This window comes from Alligator mississippiensis, chromosome 10 (genome assembly GCF_030867095.1).
Source record: "Alligator mississippiensis isolate rAllMis1 chromosome 10, rAllMis1, whole genome shotgun sequence".
NCBI lineage: Eukaryota > Metazoa > Chordata > Crocodylia > Alligatoridae > Alligator > Alligator mississippiensis.
In genome coordinates, this window is record NC_081833.1 from 2,372,943 (window position 1) to 2,390,509 (window position 17,567).

Sequence of the window (17,567 nt, forward strand, 5' to 3'; positions counted from 1 at the left end):
TATGTCATGTCCTGGTTAAAATATTAGAAACTACAAGTTCATGTAACTTATTTTAAAACTAACAGCAGCAACTGCCTCTATAGTTAAGCAACATAAAAAGACATGCTGAGCTAAATTAAAAAGAGTGGCAGTGTTCATTTTAAACCAATGTTAATGTTACTAATGTACAAAAAAAATTTCAGTGTTCACTCATTATTCATGATGCAGTACATGTATTCTAGCTTTTTTACTTCTAAAAGAAAAAAGCTAGTAATCATCAGCTGCAATATTTTCCTGGCAAAGAAAAAGTATACTGATACTAATTGCATATTGATGCAATTAGAAAAAAAGGTGTCCTAGTTCTACGATTCTAAACTTTCCTTAAAAGAAACTTCATCCTAAATTAATCTGAACATGGAGATGAAGTAATCAAAAATCTGATCTCAGCAATGTGCATAAAGAACACTTCCACTTTATGTGCTCCTTAACAGCAACTTTACATAGATGTATCCCTCTTGTGTCAGAAAAGAAGGAATCTGATAAGGACTGTAAGTGGAGAATGATTTAAGGGATAAATACTTAACCTTCAATGAGAATCTACTGCTTTCAGACAGTCTGTAAAACTGGCATGGATTCAAAATGACCTGAGTGTACAGCCTAACTACAGGAGCTGCAGCCAAAGAGAATTTTTTTAATGAGATAAAAGAGCTCCAACTACAGACCAACAAAGCTTTCAACATAAATTGAACCTTACTTATTACACTTGGTCTTCTATAATTTCAATTCTCTAGAAAAATAAAAATAAAAAAATAAATCTCGTTGGTCATTGTGTAGAAGGCACTATCTTTGGACTGATACAGAGACAATAAGAAGGCTGAATGTTGGAGTTTTTCCTCGTGTAAAATTTCAGCAGAGTTTTTACTTAAGTAGAAGCTCCAAGATTTAGCTCTGAATTTCCAAAATTCTTCCTTGCAAACAAGACAAAAACTAAAGTAGTTCAATCCTAATCTGGGTTTTCATTTGAAGAATTAAATTACAGTTTCATAGATCTTGACAGGCTGCCTTCAGTTCTGTCCACTAAGATTGAACCAAACCATCAAGTTTCCACTGGCCTTTAAAAAAACCCCCAAAACAAACAACCAACCTGGAACTGATGCAGAAATGCTGACCCTGCTTTGCTACATAAACTGTCTGGTAGCTGAGTACCACTACTGAGAAAATGGAAAGGTTACAAAACTTACACACTCCCTTTGAACAAAGCACGCAGTTCGAATAACTTTTCAGTTCCCTTTGCAGTTCACAAGCTGGTGTGCCATCACCACTTTATCTTTTTTTAGCCATATAAATTGAAATCCTTTAATATCATCCTGTTAAATATTACCATGTTAAGACTTAATTCCTATCCCATTTATCTAACTCTTGCAGATGTCAGCCAATTTAAAGAAAATTACAAATCACTGCTTCATCCAGCCCCCCAATCCATAATTGTGTGCTAATGTTATCTTATCCAGTGTGCTTCTACGAGGAATTAAAAAAAAAAAAAAAGACAGCAAACTGAAAAATGAGGACACTGGTCCTCTCACACTGTTAATGTACTGTGCAAAACAAAATCTAACTCCACATGCATTTATTTTAAAAGTATGTGAAATAGACCTCCTTTACATGTCGTCTTATATCATTTCTGTGATCCAGCCAAGGCGCCTGTCACTTTTGTATCTGAGCAGGCTGAACAATTATGAACCATTCCTATGAATTCAAAGAAGACTGTGCATTTCAAGATAAGAATGCACCACAACGGTAACCGGAAACCCTGCATTTTGAGAAAGGATTTATTGTCCTAGAACTTTAACCAGCTGATACAACTGACATATTAAAAGTACTTGAAGGGGAAGGGAGAAGCTTTATTCGGCTATACACGAATCTATAAATATACTTGCAGCCCAATTCCATTTGTGTGGGAGGAACCCTGCATGTGTGCAGACTTCCAAGTGATCTCAACAGCCTCTGTATGGGCACAGAAGTCTGGGAACAATAGCAGGATTGAGGCTGTAGCTTTTATGGCCAATGCCATCATAATAATAGTCAGCAGTTCTGGACTGGACTGCATCTGATATCACCACCATTTCAGGATGAAACTCGCTCTTGTGAAAAGGGTAATCTCAAGGCTCATGACCCGTTTAACCAAGGTACTACATCCTCTGTACAGCAGAGAATTTGACTGTTGATGACAAGAAACAATGTATTATGTCTCTAAGCAATCCTTCAAGGAGTTATTGTTGTCTTGATGCAGAAGAGAAACAGAGGAGATGAGCAGTTAAGGGATTTCCAAAGGTCATATACAGCACAGCCAAAAGTGGGAACTGACGTCAGATCTGATATCATGTTTTGTTCTCAAATCCCAAGACCATCCTACTTACTTTCCTCTATACAGCGCTCAGTCTGAGAAACCTAAACATTGTACTGCCACGGCCTTCAGAGATGGAACGGACCACGCACTTACCTTGCCTCTGCATGGTCAATGAGAAGTCCCACTGATTTCATAGGGATTACTCATGGACTAAGATTCTGCTCTAACCTAATACAACTTGGAGGGAAACAGTTACACAATAAGAAAATAATTCTATTTAAGTCCTACTTGTGAGTTGCGTACCGTAAAATAATTAGGAAATGGCTTCACTTCAGGTTCCACAAAAACTTGCGATGCTTATCTGCTCTAACACACAGAAACACATTTTTTCAACCAAATATTTTTCCAACTGAAGGAGTAGCTATGAAAAACAAGTCTATACTCATGGTAATATTTCATGAACTTGTTTATTCTTCCAACAATTAAAAAATCTATTATATATTCTCTTTCCCTGACCACAGACCTAAATATACACAAAACATTTCTAAACACAAACTGTGCTTAAGTCCCTCTGCATTGACAACACTGGTAATCGTGGGTCTAGCTATCTCTCCTACTAGCATATAAATCATTACTCTTTAATCTTATATATAAGTGCATTGAGCGGAACTGAGCTTCAAACCTATACTTCTGCTTAAAACTGAAGTATCCATGATTACATTGCTCTAACCACTCTTTCCTCATATGACCGCTTGTTCCCCTCATTCTTTGTAGCAAATTTGTCTAAAATTCAGACAGCAAGCTTTTTTGCTGCACAGCTTTTTGGTGCCGCTTATTTATTTTGTCTGAAATTCCTCATGCATTTGTTGGCACTAAAAAGTAATAAATCATGATAAAACTTTGATTCTCATACGAAAATATAAAAAACATAAAATATATGTATGCGTTCCTACTTACTCTCAGGCTTTGAATCCGCTACTGCATGATGCATAGCTTTCAGCTGGAGCTGCACTCTTTGCAGCCTCTGCTCTGCATGGAACAGCTTAAGAGAAAATTGGATCCATTAATAAACTCATTATTCAAGCAATGTCTTCAAAATACAGTATTAAGATGGAAAAATGTTCACCTGGGAACTTCGTATCCACAAGAAAAAGACTGTATGTTCTTAGAGCACAAAAACAAATGTTTCAACAATTGGCCTGGCATTGTTATATTTTTGTTCTTATTAAAGAATTCATGCTTCTTGAGCTATATCTAAGTGATGTTCTCTTTATGGAGGAACTTGTTCAAGAATTTTAAATACTAACATTTTGGGGGATTTTTTTTATGAAAGCAAGGACAGAGAAACTCCACCCAGTCAGGGGCAGCAAAGGGAGATACTAGACACGGATCCTCACAGCAGCTCTGGCAATACAGCCGAGTTGTTGCAACAATCAAATACTACAATGCTGAGCCAAGCTTAAGAATACCCTGCCAATCTTGTTGCCAAACAGTACCAAGCTGAATGGAAGTATTTTGCCTTACTCAAATATCTCCTAGGAAGTGAAATTGGTGAATGTCAAGTTCATTTCATTAGTGGTCTAACTCAGATTCAAGCTAGGATGCAACCAGTGAAGGAATATCCAGTAATTTCCACATTGCTTCCAAACACTGTGTTCAAAACTTGTGTTTTTGTCTTTTCAATACATTCCTCCTTTTCATAAGATTAGCTGCCAGAAGTCAGCTAGTGAGTGCATAGAAGACTGTGCCATGGTACGGTGTTGGACTGTTAAAATGTCTTGTTCTGCTCCATGAGCACAGCAGATCCCTCCTGACTGATTCCAACTATTCCTAATAAATAATTCTGCATGCGATCTTCATCAAAGTGGAAAGCACAAACCCCATTGCTCTTGAACCTGTATAACCCATAGAACTGCATGTTATTTGATTTGCCCCTGCATTATCCCAACTTAAATCCCAATAAAAACACAGATACAAACAAGGTTAAAGCAACATTTGGTTACAACAACTCATTTATTGATCTCTTTTAATTACAGCACAAAGCACTTTCAAAGGTAAGTGACAATGAAAGTGGCATCTCAGGGAGCTAAGCACCTGACAGAAGATCTTGCAGGGGGTTGAGCTCCAAGTTCTGAAAAGTATTAAAATAGGTTTCAGTTTCCGATCTTGAAAGGATATGCACACTGTCACCTATCATCACCTTCAATGTTACTGTTTTTACTGAATCATGCCAAATAATGTTCAACATCTGTTTCTTTATTTTTAATATACACTTCAACATGAATACCTGATTCTTTTGTTCTTGTTTCTGTTGGACCAGAGATTCTTCTCTCTCTTTCTCTAAGCGAAGCTGTCTTGCTATTTCAAGCATTCGTTGATGGTTTTGCACTGTCTCCACCTACAGTAAATAGATAAACAGTACATATCACTGTCAGATGGTTGAGAAATAAATGAGTGCGATCGTGTGTCTCTCAAACCCACTTAGTACTTCCTTTCCATATACATTACAACTTAGAAATGATAGCAAGGCATTGGACTTAAGGACCTTAATAGCCTTGGACTACCGCCTAGGGAAATTCCCTTTAGGTCAATTAGTTATTTGATTCTTCCCCCAGATATACAGCATGTTTATCTTAATCCTTGTTTGCATTCCTAAACCAGAGTTGCAAGCCAAGGATTATGACACTGAAATATTACAGTGTTACTTCTCTTATTACCCTCTTCTTAAGACGCTCCACTCTCTTGATGAGCTGATCCTTCTCCTCTTCCATTGCAGTGATATCCTACAAAACAGCAAAAATAATGAAAATTGGCTAATCTATTTACAAAAATAATATCGTAGGACCTGGGGCAGACTCTGTTATACTAATATAAATCGAAAACTGTCTCTGCCTGTACCAGCACAACTGCAAATTCATTGATATACAGTCTCAACATCTAGTCTCTTTCTTTCTCACCTCCCTCAACTCCCACCATCGTTATGTAGGACAGGTTAGCTGACAGCATGTCATTCGTGTCATCTCACATTAGTGGGCACATCTAAAATATGAGCACTTGGATTTCTTTGATTTAAAACATCTTACTAAAAAAAAAAGAAAACTTGTGTCGGCATCAAATTTTGGATGCATGTTTGTCCTTAAAATCTCCTATCAGACCTCGCACTAGACAGTTATCCAAATTCTATTTTGCATTAAATCACATAGGAAAGCTGCATTCTGCTATTTTTCCAATGAAAAATATGTTTAAAATGTTTCCATCTGGTTATAAACCATGGGTCAGGTAAGTTTCCTCACTTAACCATATTTGAGAGTGATGCTACTCCACAGATTTACACTGCTGCAGAAGAAAAACAGGTCCCATACACTTAGGTACCAAATCCCACATATGCTTATTACATATGTGCTTAAAATTTTAAACATTTAAGCAATCACACTGAAAAGCGAAGAACGTGCTTAGATATTTTGCTGAAATTGGGCCTTAAAGAAAATATCACAATTGCTTTAGATGATCTTCAATTAATTGGGTTTTTTAAAATCTGCTTTACTTTTCAATACTTTGGTTGATTTCCAATAATTTAAGTTCTTAAGTCACTTAGGCACCTCTGAAAAGGTTAGTCTACATGACAAAAGCAAAAGGTTTGAAACCAATGTGTGCACAGAGGGCAATATAGTGTTAATGTTAAAAATATATATATATATGTTACTATTGAGGTCAATTCTGTATCTTGGCAACCTTGCTCCCCAACCTGCTGCAGAAGACCCAGTTTTGGGTATGACCTTGGATCTTTTACTACCTTTGCCAAGAGAGAACTAGCCCTGTTCATAATGCAGCAGCTGCAGCATCTGTTAGTGCCGACCTGCACAGCCTAGGTACTGCAGTTGGTCTATGGGACTGAAAAAAATGGAAGGGAACTTAGACAAACCCAGCACTAAATGTTACAATTCAATGAAGATTTTTTTTTTATTTACCCTTCTTATTTCTGCTGTGGAAAAACCAGATGCCTTCAGCTGCTCACATTCCTTATGTAGGTTTTTAAATGCTTCCATCAGTTCTTCATACTAAAAGACACAAAGAAAAGCAGACCTGCAAAGCCAGCTCTGTGTATGAGAGATTTCATAACACTACGTTGCTTTATTAGTAATACAATAGACACACAAATCCTGTGTTCATATTACTGATCTTTAAGGGAGTCTTCATATAGCAAATAATCAATTTATAAAGCAGAGACGAGTTTGGATTTATTTCACTGAATAATCTTTTACTTAACAGTGTTTTTACCTTTGCCCTAGTGGTACATATTGCTGCCGTTTCCAACTCTGGCAGTTCTGACTGGCTCCTGATGGATCCAATCCATGCATTGCATCAGTAACAGTTAACATATGGCTTTTCTGAACCCTAAGTATGACTATACTGTCTGTGTTGCCCTGCCAGCCCAAGGACGGAAGGGATTGATCAGAGAATAAAAATACAGGTTTTACAAGAATCTTGATCTAAACACTTTGGGCTTAATTTTGCTAGATACTGAGCAGCAAACAAAGCACTTAAGCACCTGCTTAATTTTACACGTGGGCAGTCATTTACTGCGACTGAGGATTGAAAGCAGAGTGTCAGAACTTGCCAGAATTGAGCCCAAGGTGTCTAGCTGTTATATAATATAAATACTACCCATAGTTAGATAGAAGGCAGTACACAGAGTACTAATCTAGTGAGTTGCCCACCAATGATCCTAAGCTGAGAGGCAGTGTGAAAGTCTGCGTGGGTAGAGAAAGAACAGGGGACAGAGGGAGTTGAGAAATATGGCTAGAAAATAAATTTAGATTCATCTTGGAAAAAAATATAAGCTAACACCTAAGGAAAGATAGTCCATGCAGAAACAAATACTAAATAAAGATGGAGAAAACTAAAGAGACCCAAGTGATCTCTTACTCCCTTGAAAGAGCAGTAAAATATGAATGTTCAATACAAAATGGCAATCAAAAAGGCCAGTTCTAACAGAGGCATAATATCACAGAGCAATGAAGTGATGATTCCTTGCTGTGGAACTCGGAGGAGACAATACTTAGAATACTGCTTCCATTTCTGGGCACTTCAGTATCAGGCACATACTGACAGCTGTAATGAATTCAGAGAATAGCAACAAAATGACTGATTTATAAAAGAAGAGTAAAAGATCAAAAATATGTAAACCTTGCTTAAGTGGCAAGTAAAGACAGATATGACAGGGTGCATATGGCAAGGAATTATTTACAAAGAAGTAGGAGCAGAAACAAGAGTACAACTACTAGGGTAAAACTGTAGACTTTAGATACAACATGGCAATTGAATAATAAATTATAAAAGACCAATTTAAGACATTGATAATAAGGACAGCATCTATATACAGATATCAGTTAGACTGTAAAGCCATATCCCAATGCAAGTTATGGAAGCCCAGAGCTTCAGACATGTAAAATAAACTAGACAACACCCTAGGAAAAAAAATGCTGTCAAGAAGAATCCTGCACTTGCACATGTGAATGATGATGTTACCAAAAAGGACATTTCTATGACCTATTTTCACCGAGGATCCAGAGACACTGCATACTTAACATACACACTGTCGCAAATCTTTGGCTTAAGATGCTTCTTAAGACGCCTCTTTCCAATTAACGCACATTCCAGGCATGAAACTGGATCAAATCAGTTACATTTTCCTGCCGACTTACCAGCCGACACTACCACAGGGCAAAGCCACTGCTTTTTCAAGAAGCTGGGACAGGAATGATTTGCTGGACCATACTAAGGGCACAGCTAGTCAGTCTAACTGAACTGCCAATGGCAGCTGGCCCAGAGGTACACACAACACATGAAACAGTTGATACACACAAGCAACCCAAGTAATGCCCAGGCTATCAATGCCACGGGCAAGCTCATCAAGGACTGGCCATCTGGGTCTTTGTCTGTTTTTGCTTGGTTAATATAAACTACGACCAGTTCGAATTCCAGTGACCTGGAAACTGACAGTAAGTCCAAGGACCGTGCTTAAATAACCAGGAAAACAATTAAGCAAAATAGTATATACCAGAGGTTCTCAGACTGTGGTCCATGGACCACCACTGTTCCACGAGCTCTATTCAGGTAGTCCGCAGAAAGGCTGCGGAACAATCGAGAATATCTGTACTTGTAAGGTAAGCCTACTGATATTAAAATATGAGTCGTGTGCTTTGATTTGTAGAACAACAAAATTTTAAGTGGTCTGTGGAGACCCTCAGCAATTTTCAAGTGGTCCACAAAAAAAGAAAAAGTTCGAGAACCACTGGTGTATACCAAAGAAACTTGTATAAACAACAATATTTCCAAGGAGTCATGTGAAAATTGTTGACATCTCTCCACAAAAATATGATATTGCAAACCTCCATATCTGGACTCACTCAGTAAAATTCTACCTTCATCAATATTTAAAAACTCACATGGTAATGTCAAATTACATAAAAGGTGGCATATTGTTCCAGCTTCTATTTTGAACAAGTCAGCAGAGTATTATCTTAATACAGTGGTTATATTATTGTAATCCAAAAAGGAACATATCTTATGTAATGGAAAGAGCAGAGTTGGATATTTATACAAATAAGGACTGCCACACACTAAACAAACATACAGGCCACAATTTGTTTCTTTTCTGCTTTTGTTTAGTTATTTTAGATTATAAATCAGATACGGTCAGTGGTAAAAAGGGAGAAAAAAAAACTTTCATAAGGCTACACAGCTTTCCTAATGCCTGATATGTATTTGGAGTTAATAATTAAAAACCTTCCAGAATGATGTGATACTGCAATTCACCATATCTGCATAAGAAAAAACTGGACAGAAATTAGATACAAGGCAAGGTAGAGGTCACCTTATAAATTAGCTGAATCAGAGAGGCATAAGCTTTCATGAGCCACAGCTCATTTCATCAGATGAGATGCTATGAAAACTCTTTTCATAGCATGTGATGAAGTGAGCAGTATCTCACAAAGGTTTAAGCCTCTCAGATTCCCTTAGTCTAAAAAAAGTGCATCTCTGCCTTGCTTTCTGCCTGACCTCAGTCTACCACGTCTTACTACCTCTCTGGAGAGAAATTAAGTAAATATGTACCTCAGATAATATAAAATCAAACACGTCTTAAATACATTTGGCTTGCTTTAAATTTGGATTTCAAACCTAGTCAGTTTGACTATTTAAAACCAACAATATTAGCCTTGGTAACTGAAGTCTTCTATTTATCCACAGGGCAGAGACTAGGACTACACGTCCAACTTGCATTGAGTGGTGATCTAGAGGCAAAAAACTCTGCATACTCGTCTGAAGCAGAGAGAGATTTTTTAAAAACAAAAATAAACAAATAAAATTAATGTTCACTAATATGATTTTAAAGTCTGCTTAGCAGCTATTATAAACTGGGTTTAAAACACATTAGCTGGCCAAAGTCAAATGTAAAGTCAGCTGGATGATGTTCTGAGTGAACATATTTTAAGTGTTAATCCTCATCTACACTAAATACAAAAACATGAGCCAACATAATACAAGAAAATCACATTTTGCCAGCCTACTCCATCAGCAAACCTCTGAGCTATCCATTAACCCCTTCATTAAAATTACTGTGCAGTTGGTCAATTCATCTAAAACACTACCTGTTTGTTGGTGTCAGCCACAGTATCATCCTGAAGGAACTCAATGGGCACTTCCAATTTTATTAAGAAACGTGCCAGGTAGGCTCTTTTCTTGAGTTCGTTGGTCCTCTGAAGAAGCCAGTGTAAGACTGGATGAATTACAGGCTTGCTTCCAGTAACTAAACCCTGGCGGAATGTACTCCTAAATAAAAATAATCATCATCACCACCACATGTATCAGTCACCACCAAAAAGTCTCAAGCAAAAAGACACTAGTTTGGACTAAACAAGCTGATAATTTCTGTTATTCCTCCCCCACCTGCCTAATGGTTTTCTCTAATATTGTTAAAAGAAAAAAAATTATTTCATGATGCCAATTTGCTGATTATGGGCCTGATTCTGCTGCCCTTTGGGCAGGTACATCTCCCAGAGTGGGCAAAGGACAAAGACTGCAGCAATGGAGCTTGCGTTTCAGTGGTACGCTCTAGAAACTTAGAAAACATGGGAGCTGCAAACTGGTACAGCATCAGTGCAGTAGGGAATGATGCCCAGTGTGGAGGGGAGGGTGATGACCCTACTAGTCATTCAGCACCCTCTACTGACTAGCCTGATAAACAGCATCAAATACAAAATACACCTGCAGAAGCAAAGGTAGCAAAACAGTGGAGCACATCACGAAGGACAGGACTGAGATTCACCCCACCCTGGCCCTTGACTACTTTGCTACCCCACACTAAATCTGGACCTGCAAGCAAATCTGTGTGCATTTCTTAGGACTTAACAGAAGAAATATCTTCAGAATATTAACTGAAGCAGTCATAGTGATGCTATGGAGTAAATTTTCAAGTGACTAGCAGTACCATTTAAAGTGTAAAATAAAATAAAACCCTATTAATTGAGAGATATTGACGACTGAGTCAGAAAGTGAAATAATTTGGTATAAATCTATCATTTTCACTTTGAACAAGGGAAAGGGTATTGGCTAAGACAGAAGTGTTAATGAAATACTTGAAGTGACAAGCTAGCGCATTCCAAAACATTTAAGACTTTTTACATACTGTACATCATTTCAGTGTTGCCTTGCAATACTGAACTAGACATATTTTACCATTATCTATGGTACAAACAGATACTTACAAGTCTGTAATACTTCCTGGAGGCTTGTATTTAAGAATACCTAGAAGACTCAACATTCGCTTAGTCGTTTGATCTGGCATCTCCTCTCTAATGTCAACAACATGCTGAAAAATAAAAAACACCCTAAGCAAAGCACAAGAAAACTGTGTAACCATGATTAGGTCAAAGAAATTAACCACCGACTTTAAAAGAATGAATCAGATTCAGTCATGACATGATAGACTCTAACATGTAACTGTCATAAGTGAGATGTTGCATACAGAATACGACTCTAGGATCTAAATTCGGGTTCTCTCTGGGCTCTTCACGCGGGTATCTTTATTTCAGGTAGGTATTCTGGCTGGCCGTGGGTCCTCAGAGACGCAGCCGTCTGGGTTATCTTTGTTAACAGTAGGTACAGTTCTGGCAAGACAGGGTGCGTAGCAAAGCCACTGACTGCAATGATTCACAGATCACACCTTCTCGTCCAAAAAAGCACGTAACAGACACCAAGTCTGAAGCTGGAGTTCTGCTCCACAGCTCAACACACTGGCCCTGTGGGGGGCTATCGACTCAACCCCTCTGCTTTGACGGACACAAAAGAAAGGGAGACAGCTGCAGCGCAAACTTCATTTCCTGATTACTTGTCATTCTCTGTACATAAGCAAGGACCGTTCTGAATTTTGTACAGTGGATGCAAGACTTGTAAATACAAACGTTAACGATCCTATTCTGATTCCTTAAAAAAAATAAAAAATAAAAAAAAAGGCAGGACCCCTGGGGGAGGGTCCAATAAATAAGCAGTATTTGCTCAACTAGATAAATATATCAAATAGAATAGTAGCTCCATTACGGTTAGCACTGGTGACATAAGTCCAGGAAATACATGCCATACAAGACACAAAACATATACAGAAAGAGACAAAACGAGGTTGCTGCTCTGACTCCATTTGAGAGCAGGTTGCCAAAGACGCAGCGCTCGAGCACGTGCGATGCCGCCCTTACCTTCGGGTCAATTTCCCCCAAGACGTCATTGAGCAGCTGCAAGAGCTGCATCGACTCCAACGAATCAAACGTGATTAAATTATAGTTCTTCTTGAAAGGCTCCTGATTGAGCTTCTCAACGATGAATTTGAGTTGATCGCTCATGGCCGAGTCCTGGGGAACGATTCTGTGGGAGAGAATCAGGGAAATGAGCTGCTCGGGACGCCACGCAGACACCCCTGTGGCCCCAGGCCCCGGCGTCCTCTCCGGGCGTTGCGGGACTCCGACATCACCCCCAGCCCAACCCCCGCCGCAACCCGCATCGGCCCGGTCCAGACCGGCTACCGCCGAAATCCCACCTCAGACGACCGCGAGCCCTGACCCTCATCCTGCTGCTATCACCCCCCCCCACCCCCAATCTGAGCGGAGGGGAAATCCCTCCCTGACCCCCACAGGACCCTCCAGCCAGGAGCTTCGCTCCCAGCAGGGGCATTGGTATAGCCCACGCCTCATCCCCTGACACACGGAGCATGAGGGGGGGTTAAACCCCCTGACACACAGAGCACGAGAGGGGTTAAACCCCCTGACACATGGAGAATATGGGGGGGGTTAAACCCCCTGACACATGGAGCATGAGAGGGGGTTAAACCCCCTGACACACAGAGCATGAGGGGGGGTTAAACCCCCTGACACATGGAGCATGAGGGGGGTTAAACCCCCTGACACACAGAGCATGAGGGGGGGTTAAACCCCCTGACACATGGAGCATGAGGGGGGTTAAACCCCCTGACACACAGAGCATGAGGGGGGTTAAACCCCCTGACACATGGAGCATGAGGGGGGGTTAAACCCCCTGACACACAGAGCATGAGGGGGGTTAAACCCCCTGACACATGGAGCATGAGGGGGGGTTAAACCCCCTGACACACAGAGCATGAGGGGGGGTTAAACCCCCTGACACATGGAGCATGAGGGGGGGTTAAACCCCCTGACACATGGAGCATGAGGGGGGGTTAAACCCCCTGACACATGGAGCATGAGAGGGGGTTAAACCCCCTGACACATGGAGCATGAGAGGGGGTTAAACCCCCTGACACATGGAGCATGAGGGGGGGTTAAACCCCCTGACACATGGAGCATGAGGGGGGTTAAACCCCCTGACACACAGAGCATGAGGGGGGGTTAAACCCCCTGACACACAGAGCATGAGGGGGGTTAAACCCCCTGACACATGGAGCATGAGGGTGGGGTTAAACCCCCTGACACATGGAGAATAAGGGGGAGCTAAACCCCCTGACACAGAGCACGAGGGGGGTTAAACCCCCTGACACATGGAGAATAAGGGGGGGGGGGTTAAACCCCCTGACACAAGTAGCAGAAGGAGGGGGGGGGCAGCCAGCAGAGCCCGGCAGGCTGGGACACCCCCGCAGCGGCCTGCTTGGCCCCGCCCGGCGCTGCCGAGCCCTCCAGGCACACGAAGACCCCCGCGCGGGGGTCGCGGCGCGGCCCGGCCGCCCCCGCGCCGTTACCTGAGCCCCCGCCACAGGCCGCCCCCACTCGACGCCCTCTTCGCTTAGTTACCGGGCCCTTGGTAACGGTTGCTACGCCGGAGCGGCGCCGTCACTTCCGGTCACGCGGCGCCCGTTGGTGGCAGGAGGGGCGCATGCGCAGTGCGGGGCTGCCGTGGCGGGAAAAGGTCCTGAGGGCGGGGCACGTGGGGGCTTGTTCTGGGAGAGAGTAGATCCTACTACGCGTGCCCCAGGCCTGCCCACAGCACTTGCCCCTCTGCTGGGAAGCAAAGCGGAGGTTGGAGCTGCGTGTGCTGCAGCCGGACGGGGGGAAACACCCAGCGATGGTTAGCAAAACTGCAAGGATACGCTGTCAGCACCGGTTCCTCAATCAAATGGCGTTTCCCTCTGTTCAGAAGCACCTCTTCCTTTGCAGGATGGCTCAGGAAGGGCACTGTGGCACTTGAAAGCAAGGCTGCGTCCTTCTCAACCACACGGCAGGCCTCCTAAGAGACCACGTTCGCAACAATCCTCGCCTCATGGTTTTCCTGGACCGTTGGGGCTGCAGCATCGCCCCAAAGCAGATTGATACATGCGTCCAATTAAGATTTTCTGGCAATCTGCAGCGTGAAAACATTTCAGACGAGCTGGCTTGCTCTCTGCTAATTAAGTAAACGATTGTTGTTGTTCTTTGAAACTGAAAATTGGACAGATAGGACATGCGGATGGCAATATTGTTCCAAGTCTTTATCAGATCTGAACAACAAGCTAATTTCTCCAATTTAGGTTGGCACATCTGCTATCAATGCAACTCACAAGACCTAAAATCTGTTCCTAGCTCCTAAGCAAACGCAGGAGCTCATATCATTTCAAACGGGGAAAAAAAAAAGGATGAATTGACATTTGTGCATAAAACTGATCCGTCCAGTCCTTGATTTTCTAGGTACAGATCACTCAGAATCCATCAATTCAACCCAGATCAGTTTCAGACCCTCTGCGTTGTAGTTAGCCTCTTCCATTGCTTTTGAATCACATGCAGGTCCACATACGATGGATTAAAATATGCACTGACTCGCCCAGATTCAAGCCAATTGAGAGGAGCAGCTTGTGTAAAATTCAACTCGGTAATTAGAAACCATAAATATAATATTTGTATTTCTATCGGCGGTGTTTATCTTGGGTTAACTCGAAGCACTTCCAAAATATGAATTAATCCACCTCACAACAAGCCTGCAGGGCACCATGATTGTCTTCATTTTTAAGTGCGGAAACTGAGGCACGAAGAGGTTGAAGAAATTCTTCCGGGCGTGGTGCTTGAGCTGTAAAAACGAGAGTATGCTCCATTTCTGCCTGTGCTCTTTATGCTGACCTGTAAGGATCACATCTACCTAGAAGTTGCGGGAAGACCTCAATTCCTTTCATATGTTTTGCTGGTGTCTTTTTAGTCCTCTTTTCTTCGAGTGTGCCGAGTATCCAGACGGCACAGGGAGAGAAAGGGAGGGAGTGACGTTCTGCAGTGCTGGTTCTGGCCCCAGGACACCGCTCTTGCAGCATGTCGGGACCCTCGAGGAGCCCACAGAATCTGGGGGGAAATGTCAGTGCTGGACCACTTTGGGCTGATACAAGCAGCCCTCCGCTTCGTCCCTTCACAAGTCCCGAGACGGCACAGGGGTTGTTAGTGCTACAATGCAAGGACTTGGGGCTACGGCACAGCCAGGAGGAAGCTGCCTTTGGGGTTCTTCTGTCTTGCACCACAGACTGTTTTGGCTCCCCACGTGGTCCAGATATCCACCCTAATAGAAGCCTTTAGGGCTTGATTACTCCAGCTGTGATTGAGGAAGTGGAAGAGATGCCTAAGACAGACCAAAGAAACCTAGTCAGATCCAACATGCTGCTGCTAGCTCCTTCCTGCAAGCCCTGCCGTCAGTCCAGGGCAGGTTTTGAATCCCACTGCACTTTCCAGCTAGGAGAGAGACAGGATGTGTCTGGGGATTCCTGAGGCTTATGCATCTTCATGGGCATTTCTTCCAGTGGTCTCAAGCTGCATACACATGCAACCCAAAGTAACCAGAGAACAATCTTCTGTTCCATCATCTGTCTGGATTCAGTGTCTGCAGGTCAAAACCATCCCCACAGCCTAGAAAAATCAAACCTTGGCTCTATCTCCAGGTTTCTCGATCACAGTGGAGGCTGTGGAGCTTCACAGACAGGACAAGGATGCTGCTTCCTTCCTGTCCCAAGGAGAGGTGCTGCCACAGGCAAATGGGAAGTGTGCCTAGGAGATGAGGTGGGATCCCACAAAACCTCCAGCTGGTGCTTCCGTGTTTCCCATATGCAGCCCCACGGGTACATCCCATGTCTCAGGATAGTTGTGATGGATGGCACTGCAGGGATTTGAACAAGGTTTCCTAATGGCATTACAATGCTATCAATGATGTATTCACTCCTCAGTTTCTTATTCAGGTGACACTTCCATGGGGCTAAACAAGATGTTAGTATGATTATTGAGAAAGAGTTATAGTGATGGCAGCTTCCAGAGGCCAGAAACAGAAGAGACCTGGCCTGAATTTTTTTTACCCAAAGCCCTATAAATGTGCAGATTTAGCCTTCCCGAGGCCTGACAAATGCTGCTGAACGTATGACCGCCTTGTGAGTTTGCAAGGGGAACTCAAGCATGGAAGCCAGCAAATCAGAGTGGAAAGAAACCTGAGCAAATAGAAATCATGCTTGACCGACAAAGAGAGATCACCTTATATGGGAACATCCCTGGGCAAGAAGATGAATGCTGCTGGACTGGTTCCTGAGGTCAGATCCCAAACAGATGGAAGAAGTTAATGTGAAAATAAGTGTGTTTAGGAAGAGAAGGTGACACTTTGAAGAGCATCTCTGCTTGCAGTATGGGATCCAAGTCCTGTTGTTCTTCCTTTTTATTAGGAATAAGGGGATATGTGCACTTAGAGATGGCTGAGTTATATTAAAATCCATTTGTGTGGGGCCATTCTGGCACTCAGATGCATCACAGATCTCGCTTTGGCTTGTCCCAATGAGAACTGTTATCATTATGATTTCCTCCAAATTTCTTGACGTGGTATTAATTTTCTCCACATCAAATAAGCCATAGCTCTAAAGCCCTCAATCAGCAGCGGGCCACAGACAACGTGCACTGAAGCCAATGAGAACTGTGTTTACTTATCCCTGTCAGACAGCAATTTCTCCCTTTGTGCAAGAGGATTATAAATGAGGTCTCAAGGAACACTGTCAACTTATTAAACACATTTATTTCTGCAATTCTTGTGCTGACCACTGTCACAGATTGCACAGTAGATGATTGTAAGCCAAAAGAGATTAGAGAAGAAAATATTTTTCCCTGCTTGGTTGAGTTGGTTTGCTTTGTGCATGTGTAGCTTTGGCAGTTTTATTTTGGGTTTGTATGTAGATGTGTGAGGATCTTTTGCAATGTAACAGGAGACAGAGAGGAATTTCTCTCTGCCCTGAATCTGAAGGTATCTGACTTGGCGTAACTCACCTGACCTGCCCTGGATCTTGGTCAGCCATGTACACCTGTGCAGAGCAGGCAAAAAGCACTGGTACCCAGTCTGCTTGCATTTTATACAAATGTGGAGAGGTTCAAGGTGGAGATCAACTGGGAATCAGGCCTCAGTGGGTCCAGGAAAAGGTGAATGCTACACCAGCATAATCCTCTTAAACTCATCTTTGTTTCAAGGTAATTTGCATCATCACAGACCCTCGCAGGAGGTGAGAAGCTTCATACCATCTATGAACTGACTGCCCAGAGGAGCTTTCCACCTACTGACTCCTCTGTGAAATCCCCTGAACTATGAACTTTCATATCTACCCAGGAGAATTTTTACAGTCTTTTCTCCAATGCCTCACGAAGGCTGTCTGTGCCTGAAAGCTTGCAATCAAAGATTTTTTTTGCAAAAAAATCATGTTGGCCTAATAAAAGATATCACGTCTACTATGAGTCCTGATTGCCTTCCC

The 17,567-nt window shown here is 42.2% G+C and overlaps 1 protein-coding gene across 2 annotated transcripts in view; it reads right to left on the reverse strand.

Moving 5' to 3' along the window:
- IFT81 (intraflagellar transport 81) overlaps positions 1-13,694 on the reverse strand; it is a 53,712-nt gene extending 40,018 nt beyond the window's left edge. The window contains exons 1-8 of one of the 2 annotated variants that reach the window (XM_019486878.2): positions 13,587-13,694; positions 12,079-12,244; positions 11,095-11,198; positions 9,979-10,159; positions 6,295-6,384; positions 5,044-5,109; positions 4,614-4,724; positions 3,284-3,368 (exon numbers count right to left, since the gene is read on the reverse strand). In XM_019486878.2, the coding sequence (XP_019342423.1) occupies positions 3,284-3,368; positions 4,614-4,724; positions 5,044-5,109; positions 6,295-6,384; positions 9,979-10,159; positions 11,095-11,198; positions 12,079-12,222 (781 nt within the window). In that variant the 5' untranslated portion in view covers positions 12,223-12,244; positions 13,587-13,694. The remainder of the gene's footprint in view (positions 1-3,283; positions 3,369-4,613; positions 4,725-5,043; positions 5,110-6,294; positions 6,385-9,978; positions 10,160-11,094; positions 11,199-12,078; positions 12,245-13,586) is intronic. The other variant, XM_019486879.2, reaches the window with a different exon arrangement.
- Positions 13,695-17,567: the final 3,873 nt, after the last annotated feature.